The sequence below is a fragment of the Excalfactoria chinensis genome, chromosome 10 (assembly GCF_039878825.1).
Source record: "Excalfactoria chinensis isolate bCotChi1 chromosome 10, bCotChi1.hap2, whole genome shotgun sequence".
Lineage (NCBI taxonomy): Eukaryota > Metazoa > Chordata > Aves > Galliformes > Phasianidae > Excalfactoria > Excalfactoria chinensis.
In genome coordinates this window covers 12,312,396-12,330,145 of record NC_092834.1, presented here as the reverse complement: position 1 = coordinate 12,330,145, position 17,750 = coordinate 12,312,396, and the positions used below count along the sequence as shown (strand labels likewise).

Below are 17,750 nucleotides of genomic sequence, written 5' to 3'. Positions count from 1 at the left end.
TTGCATTTAGTTCATAACTTCAGTACTCCATGCTCCTATACTTCAACTGGTCTGATAAAACAGTACAGCTGGAAACAAAACTGGAGGATATTGAAAAGTACTGCATATCTTAGGACAGAAGCTTCCGACATGGATTATATGAGCTGCTCATCTGGTTTTAGAATCAGTCAGCCAAGTGTAAAACCCTTTCCAAATTAGAGTTTCAAGAGACAGATAACCTACCAGCTCACACAGGTTTTAAACACACTCTTCACTAAGCCTGACGAAGTAAGTCCAACAGTAATACATACATACATATTCAGAACAAAATACATTTACCTCAGTGCATTTCAGCGAACCTATTGCTACGCTACCAGGAACGGTACCTACTCAACTATCATCTGACTCCGAGCCTAAGAGCAAACCCAAATAGAACTTTAGTTGGAGGCCTGCAAGAGTTTTCCCCAAAGGTGACTTGAGACAAACTGATGATAGTTGGAGGAAACTTGGGTTATTAATGTTGTGTTTGTTCCCAAGGATCGCTAGAGAGCTGCAGTACATGTCCGCTGATACAGCATTAAATTTGCTTAAAAAAGGGAAAACAAAATAAACAGATACCTTGCAGAGTCTAATTCCCTTGGTTCGCATTCTCAGCATAATCAATACTGGAACAGTATCTGGTCAGCCTGCCAAGGTCACTTCCTCTGCCACTTGCCTATCCATGTTATGCCAACACATGTAAAAGCCCTAAGAAGCAAGCGACGTCTAAACTGCTTAGAGCAGCAACTCTGGGACGCTTCCTGAGGCCAAGCCAAACGAGCTGTGCTTCTTTCCTACTCTGAGAAAGGGGCAGGAGGGCAAGAATTAAAAACAAAAAGCAAGCTAAAGATCACAAATATGGCACGCACACATCTGCTACAGCAGACAGAAAGTTCTTTTCAAGTACAAGCATTAGTTATTTCATTCTTCATTTTACTTGGAAAGAAAAAAAAGTGAGATGCTCGAGTCTTATCTATGTCTACTATTACAGGGAAAATGATGAAGCTAAAAACCTGCTTACATTACAAAAAAACAAAACAAAACAAAAAGAGGCTTGAGAAAGCTACATGGGTAACCAAAATTCTGTTCTAGAGGCTCCTTTCAGTAATGAGTGAATTTAAACACAAGAAATCCCAGTTTACATGAAAAAGTACACTGCACAACATCTATTATAATTTCATCTCTTATTAGAAAGCACCAAACATTTTTTTAAACCAAAGAATCTAAGGAAAAGCTTAAAATAAATTTGTCTAAGCCTCCAGCAAAGTCTCAACTCCCAATAACATGTAGAAATTGATGTCACTGCTGCCTAGAGTATCTATGCTATGCTGGTTGCCTCTGAGCTTCACAGTGAGCACCCTTCTCTCAATTCCCCAGCACTACCACGGTGCAAGAAGGAGATAGTTACACACAAAGATCCACCCATGGATCCTGTGTAAGGTGCATTTTCCAAGTGAGCACAGAACTACGCATTTCCAAAAGAGGTTGACTCCCCACCCCCAAGTTAGTGCCGCATTCGGTGACTGACAATATAAATCAGATGGGAGCAAAGCAACCATTTCATTTGGAAAACAGCAAGTTGGAAAGCACTGTAAGTCAAGAAACAGATTTTCACAACAAAATTGGTTACCAGTAACCAAAACCACAGAGGAAAAACCCTGAAAATCAGGTACTGCAAAGAAGAAATGCTGTAGGAAAGAATGAAGTCATAGAATAGTATTTATGCAACAAATACCAGCTAGTTGTTATGGCATCTCAATCTATACATAGCACTCCAGCCAAGAACACCGTGAGTAAGAATTGCTCACAGCACAAAGTTTTAAAAGCTGTAGCTTTATGAACATGGATTTAGCCAACAGTTAGTTACGACAAAGGAAATTCTATTCTTGCCGCTCTTTCCACCAGTTATGTGCTGATACCTTCAGATGAACACACCAAGCACCGCAGGAGATGCAACAGCGCTGCCAAGAATTCTGCCTTCAAAAGGACTCACATTGCTATGGCAACAGCATGTTCTTCAGTCCCGAGTCAGAGACAACCTATGACACATACATGAGTGATGTCCAAACTCTGGCCGATTCCTCACTGCAACACACGTCACACTATCATATACATACCAATTTTCACTTGCAGAAATGTAAGGTATAAAGCAGTGGTTTTTTGGATGGCAGTTCACAGGGCACTTATGTTCCCTAAAAATAAACAGCTGAATCTATGAAAATAAATAAATAAATAAATATGCCATTTGCTTGGTAAAATTAATAAAGGCTACCAGAAGGACACAAGGAATATAACCATTATTAAATATAAACCATGTTACACAGCATATTCCATAGCCAGGCCTTCACCGCCTCTGCACTCCCAATTTCTGCTAACAAGATAAAGGAACACAGCAATCTTGATGCATAGCGAATGAGCAAATGACTGAAGCTGTTGTTCACTACTCCACCACACGTATCTTGAAAACAGGAGCAGATTTAATCCATGCAATGGACATAAATTCTGGTTCTACTGTGTCACAAGATATCATTTCTTAGGGTTGTTCATAGCCTACCCTGAAATTAATTCATGCACATACAGCCTCAATGCATCTTGAAATTTATTTACATAACATTTAGTTTTAAGCAGGTAGACTATATAGCTCCAATATCTGCAGGCACTTGTAAACTACTACATGTCTACATTGTCTACTACTACATTTTATGTCATACTCAAGACATAAAAAGGATAAGGTAGAAATGTAAGTTACGTATCCATTTCTGTACCTTTATTACAGATGGTTTTCATTAAACAGACTAAAACCAGCACGTTGTTGCTCACCTAAGCATACTCACCCCAGATGGACAGATACCTTTCTGTAACACAGTGAGAATCACAACAGTATGACCACATTCTCCCCACTCATGGCCACCCTAAAGAGCTCAGCAACCTTTAAGGCCACATCTGGTTGTGTAACACAGCACTAATCATGAAGAATATTAGTTGTAACCTGTAAAGAATCACAACTTTACTCAAATTTTGTTGGGAGAAAAAAAAAAAGAATAAGGTAACTTCAGTAAAGGCTGACTACTTCCTACTCTATAGAAACTGACTTACAGGTCCCTTCTCCTGATTTATGAAGGCCTAAATGATACTTGGCAGAATACCTTCTGGAAAGAGTAAGGTCTCACATCCTTTAAAGCCTCTCGCTACTTCCTTTTGCAAAGTCGGGTCTTATCTAGTTTGCTTTACTAAAAAAAGTAGTGGCATAGGTTATTAAAAAAGCATTTCCAAATAAACTAAACAATAACTAAAAGGGGAAAAAAGGATGGCACATTTTTTCTCCTTTGGGTTCTTGTTTGTTCACTTTTTTTTTTTCTTTTTAAATTCAGCATCTTATAAGCATTTGTAAGAAAAATAACTGATTTGGACAATCCTGACACAGGTGACATTGACAAAGTTATTGTTTCTTCTGTCATGCACTTACCACAATCCTCTAGTGAGGACAGCGAACACAGGATCAGGTATAATCTCAAAGTCACCAAATAAAAAGTCAAAGTAAATAATACTAAAATAGAAACCCAGCACATACCAGAGAACTCATTTCAGACATAGCACACATTTATACACATTTTATAAATCAAACTAAGGGAGACAAGTCTTGATTCATGGCACCACTCGATCATCCTGGCATCTAAGCATCAGGAACGCTAATCTCACAAAGCCACACTACAGAACGCAGCCACTGGAACTCTGCTGTAGTAAGCACCATGCATCACTTACAGAAACACACAAAAGCTTTCCATTACTCCAAAACTCGGTCATCTTCATTAAACTGCCCTCTTTTCATAAAAGCCTTAGCCTCATTTAGCATTCAGGAAGATGAAAGAGCAGCTACCCTCCTTATGGATTACTTCTCTATTACAAGAAAATGTTTTGCACGTCAAGAGCAAACATTAAAGGATTAAATGATATTGTCATTCCTGCTCTTGTTTATTTGCAGTGGGCAGCGAACAGAACTGCAAGGAAATAATCAGTGATTATTTTAAGCTGTGTTCTTCTGCAAGGATTATGACTCACGGAGCTGCCGCCTGGAGAAACTGGAACAGGTACAGGTGTCACACTGAAAGTCATCAAAACGTCACAACACAGGAGATGTCCAACGAGCAAAGCTGTCTGCTTTCACCACTTCACAGAGCAGCCACACTAGCCAGTAGTATCTTGCACTCAATAAAACAAAGAATATGAACATAAACACTGAATTCCACTCTCCCACAGAAAATTAAGAGTACTTCTGACTTCTCTCAAGCCTATTTTCACCGCACCTCCTCGCACTAACACAACAAAGTAGAAAATTCAGGAGACGCTTGGTTACAAGAGGTCTCTGGAATGTGAAATTCAGTCATTTCATCCCGGATTTATCTATTTTAGGTTTAATCTTGTTTTCCAATAGAACTAGATGAAACTAAGATAGCAAAGCAATGCTATTTAAAATTAATTTATCTACATTTTGCTTACACATCATATCCTAATAGGTACAAATCGTGGTAAGGTTTATGTCTGGCTAGATCTTCTGTCTGCTTCCATTCTACATGCCTTGTTCAAAGAAAAGAACAGTCATTTTGCACTTTTACACAGGTGTTAGAATTGGAATTAATATGCACAGGGAGCACCAATCAGCATGCACTCATTGTTTTGGGTAAGCCTTGGAAACACTCAGTGCAATGAAAATTGTAAAACACGAACACGGAAGAAGATGGGAGGATTAAAACACAAAGACAATGATATTTACATTTAAATTAACAATGTATTTTGGTCATAGTCTAAACTGAATAAAAACAGACACCTGGTAACATCACAGACCAAGCTCTTATCAAATTAAGTGTAAGCTTCCATCTATGCTGCATTACGTACACCACACACGGAACACACACAACAATATTCACCAGCATTTCACCCACAAAATGTATGCAACTAGAAATGACCAAGAATGGGTTTGTTTTACTAGGCATGTTCCTGTCACACAGCTACTTCTGCCATTTATCTTCATGTTTTAAAAGGAAGAAAGGAGTAAAATACAATTCCCACATAAAGTAAGGTTCAGAATACACTTCTGTTTAACATCACGGCTTCAACCTTCTCAGCAGCAAAGAGACAAAACATGAACAAAATATTTCCTGTAGCTTTTCCCAAAGGAAAGTAAAACAATGAAAGCAAGTTCTCTGCATTACTGGAACTCTACACTGTATTCTACATTAAAAAAAAAAAAAAAAAAAAAAAAAGAAAAAGAAAAAACCAGAAATTTTGTCTAATACGAGAGTTTTGTGCACTTCTTACCTTCCTTTTTAAACGTAGTTCTATAGTTTGTATGGTTTATAAAGCTTCCCACAGCACTGCTATTACTCTATAAAACCCACCTTCCCACTAAGACAACCTTACTTGATTTTTCTACTAGCATTCCGAGAGGGCATCCCCCTATTAACTAGGCTGTAAAGTAAACTCCTTTCTATCAAGTCTCTTTCTCTGCCAAGTACCTCTGTAAAACACCAGCAAATCAGTTTGATCTGATCAACGCTACTTTCCCATATTACACTGGTAAAAACAAGAAGACTCGAATTTACAGGAATTTCAGCTCCTTCTTCCCAGAAAAAAAAAAATAAATCCTCATCATACGAGAAGAATCCAACAAAGTCCTAAGGGTGGGCTGGGTGAGTTTAGCCTGGTTATTCCCTGAAAACAGTAAGGCATTATGAAATATAACAAGAGCTGGTCTTTGTGATCATTCTTGGTATTCAGTTAACATCTTCACCAAAAAATATGTCCTTTATGTTTTTGAACATTGTTTACAAACACAGCTTTGTTTTACGAACGAAAAAAATAAACAAGGCTTTCATTCAACACAATAAAAAAAAAAGCATCATTATCTCATCTCAGACATCACAGATAAAAAAACCTTCCCCCAACACCCATCAGTAAATAATGGATTGTAGCACTTCAGAAAGTCCGCGACTACTTTGAAACCATCAGGTTGAAGTATTCATCAAAACTAGCAACTTCTGGAGTCCCGTGTTAAGATAGAAATGAGAATTTAAAAGGCATTATGCCTTAAGATAGAAAAATAGATTTTCAATTGCATTTCCTACCCTTAGAGTAATAATAGTTCACTTGTCGTTTCTTACAGTGCTCAATTATCAAAAACAGTTATTAAGGCATACATACCCATTTTATAATTATTAAGGGTACCCGGTAACAATCTTTATCAAGTACTTCACACATCGCACCTATTCTTTATGTCTGATTTAAGCTTAGTGACTTCACAGGACAACACACAGAACTAACCTAATTTTGCTATAGACAGAAGTGTAAAAAGGTACTTCCAGCATAGTAACATTTACATTAAATTAGATAATGGTCTACAAACAAAGCTTTTATGAAAGCATACCCTATTCAATAGGATTATTTCCTGAAATAGAATTCTCAAACGTGAGAACCTAATATTTACTTTGAAAGCAAGAGGTTTATTTTTCTGTTATATCAGGTAATTTAAGAAACTTTACAGAGCTTCAAAATATATTCAGTTCTCCTATCCCAAACAACACGACCCTTCAAAATAATAGTAAAAAACAAACAAACAAGTATTTTAGGAGTGCAGAGAATTCAGCTTGGGAGATATAGAGAACAACTAAAATTCAGTCACATCTTTCCATTTTAAAATAGTAAGCTTGGAGCTTGCGGAGACTGAGAATTAGGTCATTATATTAATGCTTTAAAGGTCTCTCTACTCATAAATCAATTTATGCAACTTTCAACTTAGGAAATTTTTACTACGCTTTTGCAAGTTAAGAAAACAGTTTGTGTTTCAAAGTCTAGAGTATTGCATATGGTACATCCACTAAATTAATGTAATGGTGTCTATAGACTCAGCTACAGATCAAATGGAACCTGGACAAACAGCTGTCGTGCTGGTTTGATAGCAGAATTACTAAGGGGCTGAGCTCTGTGACAGCTGGAACAAAGTTAGGGGGAAGGGGAACTTTGCCATCTCACGTATGAATGACAAACCTTGAACACAAAATTCCCCTGCCAAACAATCCCACAATCCACACCAAACTAACAAACAAAAATCCTTCAGCAAAAGCTACATAGGTATTAAAAGCTCCTTAGTAACCAAGGGACCGTGCACCAATTCAACAGCAATCACAGAGCACACAGACATGTAGGAATGCCATCCGTACTTCTCTTTGTAAAGTGCAATTTGTCCTCAGTCCCTTTTCAGGTTTCCTCTTGCACTTCACTCAAGTCTTTTGTCTTCACTTCACATTTATACCAATGCTGCTGCCTGGGTAAATCCAAAACCAGAACTGCAACTTCCAATCACATTCCTCACACCATGCCACAAGGACAACTCTCCAAACCTCTGGACACTCCTCTGAAGGCACCCACAAATAACAACACAGACTTCCTCCTTGTGCTGTGCGACACAAGAATGCTCACACACGGAGCAGAGGTCAGACACTATACTTGCTTACACAGAGCTCACATCACTGCTACCTACCCAGGGAAAATTAACCTGCTGGAAATACCAAATTAACTTCCTGAAGGTATGCTTTCTACAAGTTACTGGCCCTGCTTGGGAGCTCAAGTGTCTCCCTCAACAGGATGGTCAGAAGGCCAAATGCTACTGAAAATCAAAGCTTAGCTATCTGGAAGACAGCAAAGAAACTGTAACCAATTGATACCAGGCTCACGCCACCTCAAGTCATGGGCAAACAGTAATAGGAAACTGACAGACACCTACTTATGTCACCAAACTAGAATCCCAACACCTACCCTAGAACTTATAAAACAAACAACCCACATCTCAGTATCTCTGCAACAGAGAGATAGTTTTTAAGCTGAGTTATCAATTCCCTTCATTGGTCCGACCTATTTCCCAGCCTCCTTCTTCAACAGGAATATGGAAGCAGCTCTTCAGCCACTCTGTGCTTTGAAGGAACGTTCAGGAAAAAAGACCAAGAGAAATTGTCTTTCCAAAGATAAAGGAAGTAGAGGAAAAAGAGAAAGTGCAACAGGGAGATGGAGACTACTAACAGGCAAGCTGCAGTCACATTTTCATTAGCATCGTATCAATCCCAAGTTTCCAAATGCAGTACATGAGGGGTCCAGCCCAAAACATACATTGAACTTGCACTTGGCCCCTTTGAAGAGCAATCTGTGGGGGTCTCCTACAGACAAGAGGAGGGGAATGAAGCAATGGACACACTTCTCCTTTCAAACATGAGGCTCTCAGAACTCTCACCAGGCTCCTCAGAAAGGAGGAACGTAGCACTCCTCACACACAAGAAGAAACTACCAGGTTACCACATCTGCTGGATTGCTTCTCACAGAGCCAGCGGACATGGGGGATATTAAAGATAAAGCATGATCCAGCATTTACTTCAACAAGCCATCCTAGATTCCCAGCATATAACATAAAGGAAGCTTATTTTCTTTGGAATAGCAAAAAAGAATATACAAGGTCACAACACTTTTTTATTAAATACCAGAAATACAGATCAAATTCCTCAACTGCAGGCCTTCCACTTGATCTTTTTGAATAGGAAAATGTCACGGGCTAACACATCTATGGCTGTAGGACTACGTGACTACATGAGACCTCTTGTCAATGCCTTCATTCAAGCACTAAGAACGGGCACTGGCAATTTTCTGTATCTCAAAGGAAGACCCCACCAGAAATATAAGTAACATATCAGAATGATATCAGAAAACTGATTCTTATTATGAATTCAAGCTCCGATAAAGAAAATACTATATATTGAAAAGTTAGAAGAACTAATTTTCACACTCACACAAAAATATTTCTGTACTTTTCTCTTGACTGCCATTTGACCATCACAGCTATGAGCGCCTGTTCTATTCAACACTTGCTGTGGATTAATGAACGCAGCATTTAAAACACTGCCCATTGGGATAACTCTTAAGGTTTTGGTTTCGGGTGTTTGGATTTTATTTTTTTTTTAGGAAGGAAATGCTGATCCAACACTAAAAACAAACTGCTTAGAGAACACACAAACAGTAACCAAGTCAAATTTCAATAATTTTGAAACCTTTGCTGGGTAATGTAACAGACTCACTAAAACAGAACTGATATTGAGTCCAGCCTTAAGATGCAGTGCCCTAATTTAGGAACACTCACATTAATTGCAGGTTATCAGCTTGAAAAGTCTTTGCAAAAAGTCAGTAATCAATGGGCTATCCCAATACATTCCTTACTAAACAGGCAGGTCAGCAGACAGTTGTGGAAAGGACAACCTCTTAGATTTGAAAACAAAGAAATAAAACTGATATGAGCAGCTGCTTAAACAGATGCCTTCTGAGGGGCTTTCTGCATGTGAGCACAGTATGAGCAATGCCCAGGTACACCCAAGACTGGTGCCCAAGCCAGCCACACTAACTCATTTTTCAAGTACTTCAGAAGAATTTTACAGGCAGTGGAAGCACAGTATTCTGACTATTCAGCTCTGGACCTGCTCCTCTTGCTTCAACTTTTATATCTCAGTTTCCCATTACACATCCATACATCTTACTTCAGTTTTTTTACTGACTTCACATGCATGCATACAGCTACATGCAAAAATAACGCCATTAGTAGAATGACTAAGCTACAAGAACTGAAGGCCACAGATAATATCATCTCAGGTGTATTATTCTTTAGAATCTATAAAGTCCTGTGAAGAAGAAGTAAAATAAGTTGTATTTTAGAGTGCCACACCTGAGATTAAAAAATAATAATAATTACTGGAAAAACTGAAATGTAAACTAAGCCTGTTGGTAAGCACCAGAAGATTGCAGCATTATTGCCTATGGCACACATCTAAATATTCTAACTGGATTTTAATTAAGATTGTTATAAACAAAGGCCAAAACAGTTTTTGGTTTTAACAGAAACAAAATAAAGCAAGATTTCACTGTGAATTATAACTGCTGCTACTTATCACAGCAGAAACATGGAAATATCTCATTTGAAATAAAATCTACAAGACTGATCAATTAATGCAGAAGCCTGATTGAGAGTCTCTGACCTCTGCCTTCTACTTTTATAATATCTAAGACAGAAACCACTTTATCTTCCCAATTTGGTTTCATAGGAGGAAGAAACAGAAAATTCTGTTTTAAACAAGAGAATGTTACAACAGCAGTGACAAGAAATATTCTGTAGCTTAGACCTACATATCACATTGCTTTTCCAATATGTTTATTTTCACCACAAGTCTGACCAAGTTATCTGACTTTATCAGCAACTTACATGACTTACTGTCATAAGATACTATGATACATCAGATCAGCTCACTTATTTCATCTGCAGCTTTCATTCATAACTGATTGACCAGCAGAAAGCTTCCCCCAACATCAGACATTCCTGAAGACTCGAGCTAGATTTTAGTCAAAATAGTGCTCACATATATATCCACTGCAGCCCTTTCTTAGAAATGGCAGAAATCGGTGATCAGCCATACTAGCTGTTTTTGTTAAGCAATCCAAATATACATTTTACAGCATGAACACGAAAAATACTTTCATACCAGATCAAGTCTCTTTTATGAAGTTGAAATGAGGGGGAAAAAAAGTGATCTCTACAGTTACAAATCAGAAGGTAAGCCTTGATCCAGCTAAGAAAACATCTTCCGTTAGTATGCTTGCAAAGACCCAAAGAAAAAGAATAACCACCATCAAAAAATGGTGTTTAATGTGTAAGACAGCAAAGCTAACGGCACAGCCTTCACTATCATCAAAATCACAGGAAGTCAGGCAGCACCGTTCTGTATTCACAGAAGAAATCCGTGCATGCTGTACACTTTGTTAATAAGAGAATTTTAAGAAACACCTTTTTTTTTTCCCACTAAAAAAAGCAAATTTTTAAAGAGAAACACATAAAATTGAAGTATTAAACAGCCTACAAGCTACAGAACTCTTGAAATTAAACTGAGACAACAATTAAATCAGTGCTAAAGTGCCTGTAGCTGGTCAGTGAGCTCCTCAAGGTCTCCCTGTAACACCAAACACTGACTCAGAACACAACTCACACAGAAGTTGTTGGCCCCTTGTTACTCCTGCAGGGCAATTCCTTCCCCCCCCCCCCAAGTCAGGGCTTTGGTTGTCATAACATTACAAGAATTAAAGCATATAATTCCATAAACTAGTAAATCTCTACAACTAGAAACATTCTGAACAAAAACCCATAGCTATGCAACATTATCTGCACCAAGGGGAATTCAGCTGAGGTTGCAGATTGCCAGACAGCTGCACTGTGTTGCTTGTGATTGCATCTATGTGACGATACACCATTATCAGCAAAGAAATTCAAGAAGTCAGTAAGACTGCTTCCCTCCCAAAATCTCAGTATTTAGGTATTATTTTTTCCTGGGGCCAACCACAAAGAGCGGGAGAAGTATTACCTACAGAGAGGGCAAACCTCAGTTACCAAGACTGCCCTAAGATCTAAACTAGAAGTGAAAACTTTATGATTCAACAGTAAGTTATTCTACCTGTTCAGGAAAAGCAAGGCATAGCGGGAGGGGGATGGAAATCTTCCAACTGTGCTTCTTGAAACAAATTTGAGCTGCCTGGACCTTCTTCAAAACGTAATTGGAAAACAACCATCTTGAATATTTGTATGAAAAAGAAAGAAGGTTAACTACGTTGCATATGGAATCGCCATCTCACTACTGCCGATCATTTACTTGTAAAGGTAAGTGGAAACCACGTGCATATTTTAGGAAATAAGAGTCTTTGTTCCAACATTCCCACACATTTTTATTAATTAAATGTGGGAGATGGTCTCTCGAGAGTCTCCAAAGTTTTGAAGTGTTTTTAATAACTAAAGTTCTCACGTGTCACTACAACTCAAGGTAACGTTTGGACTCCAGCAGAGAGAGCTCTGACAATGCGCTAAGTAAACAGCCAATGGCACTGCACAACTTCCATCAGCCACCTCACCCCTCTACTGGCATTCTAAACATTTGTTTTCATTAACCTTAACTAAAACCATATATATCACCTCCTCATATTCATGAAATAGAAAAGCTAAAATCCAAACCAACAAGAGCCACCAAGCCACTTCAGAAAGTTACTTCTTTAGATTCTGCTTTGGAAGCATCAATAACTGAGCCCTGTCCAAGAATGACGTCATACAAAGCATCTTTAGTAAAAGTTACATTTATGTTGTATTAAAGGATCGGCTTAAAACTTTCTGAAAGTAGGCATCAAGTGTACTTCAGTGAAAACAGCAGGCAACAAAATACTGCAACATGCAATTACAATTATTCATTTTCATGATGCACAGAGAAAGGTTCAATACGAGAAAATATCTGTCCAAATTTGGACAGCTACACAGTACCAGGAAACTGTCCACCTTGCACTGAACCTGGCTCCCGAGGGAGAGTGTGCAAGGGAACAAGAAAAGACATTTGCTACTTTATACATTGTTAAAGTATACATCTAAAGCCATGAGCAACCAGGGTTTGTACTTGTGCCAGTAAGCAACCTTTAGAAAATTGCTCAAATAACACAGTGAAACAAATCAGATCTAATTCAGACCTCTTAACTGGTGGCATCTTGGCAGTTAATCCTAAAATTCCGGGGCTTGATCCGGGGGAAGCGATAGATGGAGTTGTGTTCAGTTGTTTTTGTTTTGCTCTTTGTTCAGAAGTTAGTCGCCACCTCATGCATTTCCTTTGAATTCTAAAATAGACTCTTGAGTCAGAAGTATTTTGTTACTTGATACTTCACCTCAAATACTTATTGCCCGGCAAAGCTTGATAAAATCAGACACAGAAGGCCTTCGTTACCGATGTGACAGGTTGATGGACACACTGTGCCTCAGCCCCACCAGTACCCAGCACCTCAGCCCACCAGGACAGGCAGGGGAAGGCAGAGCACAAAGCTGGGGTATTGCGTTTTGGTCTGAACTGTAACAAAGCCAGTACAAACCAGGCACCTCTAATTCATGTGAAAGTTCTTATGAGAATCCATATGATGAAAGGTAACCGTTCAAGCACGTGAGGACTGAGCTAAAAACCTTGAGCCTTGGTGACATGAATGTCATGGATCTCAGATGCATTGCATCCTACCTGATCCTCCGAACTGGCTGCTGCCCAGCGTGGTTGGCCTGGTCTTCCCACTGTTAACAGGTGGGGAAAACATCTGCAAAAGAAGAAGAGGTGTATAAGCTGGCTTTGAAACCCTGAATTGAGTTGTTAACCTGGTCCATACATTTAAGAGAAAGCTAATACAAAACAAGTATTTTATTATTATTTCTGCAGGAAGATAAGCAGAGAGTAGGATGCTCATTCAGAACTGCAAACTCAGTGCGTTAGAATACTCCTGGCAGCTTCCAAGTACCACAAAGCTCTGCTGAACAGGAACACAACTTACAACAAAAAAAGTAAAAAAGGCCCAATGCTGCCGTTGTAACTCAGAACAGCCGCCCAGCTGCGTGTACCTGACTGCTCCAAGCACCCTGATCTCTGCAATTAAAGCCACCGCATACAGGCTGCTGCAGAGGGGCAGTTAGCTGGCTATCACGCTTCTAAGCCACTTTTCCAAGGTCCGTTAAAACGAAAGTACCATAAATAAAGCAGCGATAATTTTCGGAGCCCAAGTTGCCATTACTACAGCTCTCCTGTTTCCTTCGGGTCCGGAGAAGCACAAAACCAAACCACAAAGAGAGGATCCCCGGCAGCGGAGTTACGGGGCCGCTTAACCCACACTCGGGTACAGATGAGGCCACCGGCGACTTCGCCGCGTTAATCCCCCCCGACCCCGCCGGCCGCACGAGCCCAGGTGCCCGCGGTCCGTACCGCGCTGAAGTCCAGCAGGTCGCTGAGCTCCTTGTCGGTGCCGATCGCCGCCATCCTCTGCTGCTGCGCGTTCATCGTCCCGCGCTCCGCTCGCGTCCTGCGGGCACAGAGCAGCTCTGCTCAGCGGGCCGGGCCCGAGGGAGGGGGCGGGGGGGGAAATGAGCCGCAGCGTTCCCCGCCGCCCGCCCAACTCTCCGCAACTTTCCTCGGGCCCGTCCTCCTCCCTCGCCCCGCCGCTCCCCCTCCTCTCGCGACGCGCTCCGCTCCGCAACGGGGCCACGAAGAATCAGACCCCCCCCACACCCCCCCCCGGCCCCCGGGCGAGGGAAAGCAAATAAACAGCCGCGACGCGGCGAAGTCTGCGGAATTAGCGAGAGATTAAGTGACTCACCGCCCCGGCAACAATGGGGCCGCCGAGCGGGGCCGCCGCTCAGCACGGCCATGGCCGCCCGACCATGATCGCCGCCGCCCTCCCCGCGCTGCCCCCACCCGCGGCCGCCGCCGCTCGCGCTCGGGACCGGAGCCGCCCCCGCGCGCCGACGCCGGGCGGGAGCGCGCGGCGAGAAGCGCGCGCGCGCGCCGGTAGGCGGGAGGAGGGGCGGCGGGGCCTGCGCCTCGTGCCCGGCGGCGCCGCGGGGGCGCTCGGCAGCGCCGCTCCCCGCCGAGTCGCGGGGCCGCCCGCCGGGCCGCGCTCCTTTCGGGAGAGCCGGGAACCGAGCGCGCCCCCGCCGCCGCCGCCGCCCGACCCCGCCGCCTGCCCTCAGGCCGTCCGCGGCGCTGCCTCCCGCTCGGCCCCGCCGCCCCTCTCCCGGCTCCGCGGCCCCCGGCCCGGCCGCCGCCCCTCCGGCTCCGGGCGCACGCCCGCCGCTTCCCCCCCCCCCCCAACCCGCGCCGCTCCGTCCCAACTTCTCCGTCCCCGCCGCTACCTGCTGCCCCCGCGCGCTCCGCGATCAGGGCCGGGCCGGCGGGCGGGCCGCGGTGGGTGGGAGGCGACGAGCCGGGCGCTCCCCCCCCGCTGGAAGGAACTTGTGGGTTTCCCTCAGGCGGACATTTTTTTGCTTACGGAGCCTCAGCACCACGTTCGCGGCTCCGGCTTCGTATCCCTCCGCGCGGAGCGCCGCCGCCACCTTAACCCCTGCCGTGCCGGACGGCCGCGGGCGGGAAGGAGGGAGCGCCGCGCACGGCCCCGGCGGCGGCGGGGGGAGGGGGGCCGACCCCGAGCTGGTCGCGGGGCCGTGCGTAGCGCAGCCCCGTACGGCCATGGAACACGCGGCACCGCGGGGTAACCCCTCCCGGCGAGCCGCATCCCGCACCTCAGAGCGGCGTTGGGAGCAGCGGACGCGTTCAGCAAGGTCTGACACGCGCTGCCTCCCGAGCTCTGCCGCCAGCGCAGCGGATCGCTGTGCTCCATCTTCCCGTCCCGCCGCCAAGTTCGTTTCCTTTCCCCGTCTGCCCGCGGCCCGGCGGCAGCACCCGCTCCGCACAGCGCGGCTCCGGGCCCCGCAGAGCCCCCGGGTGGCACCTGCGGGCATCGCTCCGCTCCCGGCCGATCCGCGCTACTCTGCCCGCAGAGCTGCTCTGGGACGTTGTGCCTTTGCGGCCGGGTGACTCGCACAGCGGCAACGAAAACGGTTCCTTAAAACCCTGGGAGAACCTAAAACACCGCCGAGAGGTGGGCGCGGGGCAGCGGCGCTGAGCCCTGTCAGCCGAAGTGTGTACTTCTCCCTTTGCCGTATGAATAATACTTTACAGAACAGCAGAGCTAGCAGGGCCTGTCCCCCAGCACACACCGACTCCCAGGCTGACCCCTACCCATGTGCTGTGAGCTGCGATTTTGGCTAACAGTCACTTGCAGTGCTGTGTAATTGCCTTAAAATTCAAACTTTATTCCAAAAAAATTCCCCTTGTTCCCTGCAAGGGACAGTGGCTAAAATGGAGTAATGCACGAGACATCCTCGTCCTACCAGCCATATGGAGAGAATAACGCAGAAAGCAAGGGGGTCAGCACAATAAACAAACCAATTTGGGCTAATTCCCGATATTTTAAAGATATGATATGGCCACAGAGACCTCACTAACGCTTCACAACACTGAATGAAAGGCCATTGGAATCCTTCCAGATCAGACGATGACCACCATTTTTCGTTTCCAGCAAGGAAAATGCCTCCAGTTCTGTTCTGCTTCAACCCCCAGCCGTGGTTCTCTTCTTACAGCTGCACAAATGCACCCCGCGCACTGCAGGAATTGCACTCAGTGGAACGCTTCCAGCTCTGTTAGCAAAGCAAGGTACCTTCCTTGCTGCAGGAAGGTTGAAGTGCTACTGTGCTCTGCAACTGTTACACCATTTTGCTTTTGCTTCTATGGAAAGAAAGGGTCTGCAGCACCGAGCAGCAGTAGGATGGACAGCACAGAAGTGCAGGAGCAGTGATAGAAGCCAATCATAGGCTGGGGACCCCCCACAAACTCCTGCAGGCAGGGCTGAATTCCTGAAGGCACTTTCCCCATTGTATGGGTGAATTTTCTATTGCGATGAACACAATGTTTTTACAGACCAATCCCCTCTCCTTGGAGAACTCTGAGGTCTGCCACGAAGCAATGCAAGGTGCGGGCACCTGAACCTGCTCTCACAGGGCCATGAGCGAGCTCCAGGCTGGCAGCACAGCAGTCAGGCTGCAGAGCAGCCCTGGCAGCCGACATCCCAACACGGCCATGGTCAGCTCCAGTCACAGCAGCAGGGGAAGCAGCACTGCCAGATGGCGACGGCGGCACTCTGCATGCGTCACTGCGGTGGTGAAAGCAATGAAGAGTTGCACACAGGACATAAAAAAATTAAGAGGAATATAAAAACCGAATCACTTGAGCACAAAACCCTGAACATCATCACACTCGCACGCTGCTTCCTCAGTCACTGCGAATTGCTTTCCATCCGCTCCATATAGTGCAAACACTCGATACAGCAGACAGCTGTTGTGCATTCAGGGATGTGAGAAAATGTACTCCACATTACTATTTAATGTACCATGCCTGCGTGAATAAAATCATTACGCTTGCATTTCTCCTTTTGTCTTATTTATTCCTAAGTGTACACACGGAACTAATTCACCGCCACCACCACCCAGGCTGGGCGAACTCTCTGTGTGCTCCCCAGTTGAGCATTTGACTCAGGATGGAGTTTCTGCTGGTAAGGTTCCTTCAAACATAACGTGTGCACCCGCAGCCAGCACTTCATCCATAGTAAACGCTATTGCTCAGCAAATCAGCACAGAGAAGCCAGAAAATCTGTCCTGCTCCACAGACAAATGGCTGCCCTCACCCAGCACTCAGCCCTCCGCTGCTGCTGCCGGCAGACATCCCAGTTTGGGCAGCGATGCCCATTGAGGTCAGTACAGGGACACAACTGTGTGCTCTGCAGCAATGAGGGCACAGCGCTTCACAGGGAACCCGATTCAGGCCAACTAAATTTCATGAAAGGTTTTTGCCACCAGGAGTGTTTCAGATGAAGCTCCTGGCGAGGCCCGGTGCTGCTCCTGCACCTCCTCCTCCAGCAGGCCTTGGGAAGGATCGCACCAACGAGCTGATGGGACAGCAGTGACCTGGCCTTGTGACTGCAGCACTGATCAGTGCAGCTCATCTCATAGATAACCGAATTTGCTGCCTCCTATATTTGCCTCACAGTAATTAAAATTATATAACATTTATTATATAACAGCCCACGAGAGGAAGGACTCTGGGGGAAGCATTGTGATGCAGCTGCTCACGGAGCAGCAGCTGCCCGGGGCTCAGAGGGCACACACAGCTCCACTGCTGCCCACCGAGGCTACTCGTGTGGGACCTGCTGTCTAGAAGTCACCCGTAGCTCCACCCGGCTACCGCGGTGTAGGCGAAGGCTTCAGC

The 17,750-nt window shown here is 44.3% G+C and overlaps 1 protein-coding gene across 6 annotated transcripts in view; it reads right to left on the bottom strand.

Moving 5' to 3' along the window:
* TCF12 (transcription factor 12) overlaps positions 1-15,340 on the bottom strand; it is a 149,883-nt gene extending 134,543 nt beyond the window's left edge. For 3 of the 6 annotated variants that reach the window (XM_072345345.1, XM_072345346.1, XM_072345344.1), the window contains exons 1-3: positions 15,170-15,313; positions 13,857-13,953; positions 13,128-13,200 (exon numbers count right to left, since the gene is read on the bottom strand). In XM_072345345.1, the coding sequence (XP_072201446.1) occupies positions 13,128-13,200; positions 13,857-13,953; positions 15,170-15,267 (268 nt within the window). In that variant the 5' untranslated portion in view covers positions 15,268-15,313. Of the gene's footprint in view, positions 1-13,127; positions 13,201-13,856; positions 13,954-14,247; positions 14,380-14,782; positions 14,924-15,169 lie in introns of those variants that run through there. The other 3 variants (XM_072345343.1, XM_072345347.1, XM_072345348.1) reach the window with 3 other exon arrangements.
* Between the last annotated feature and the right edge of the window lie 2,410 nt (positions 15,341-17,750).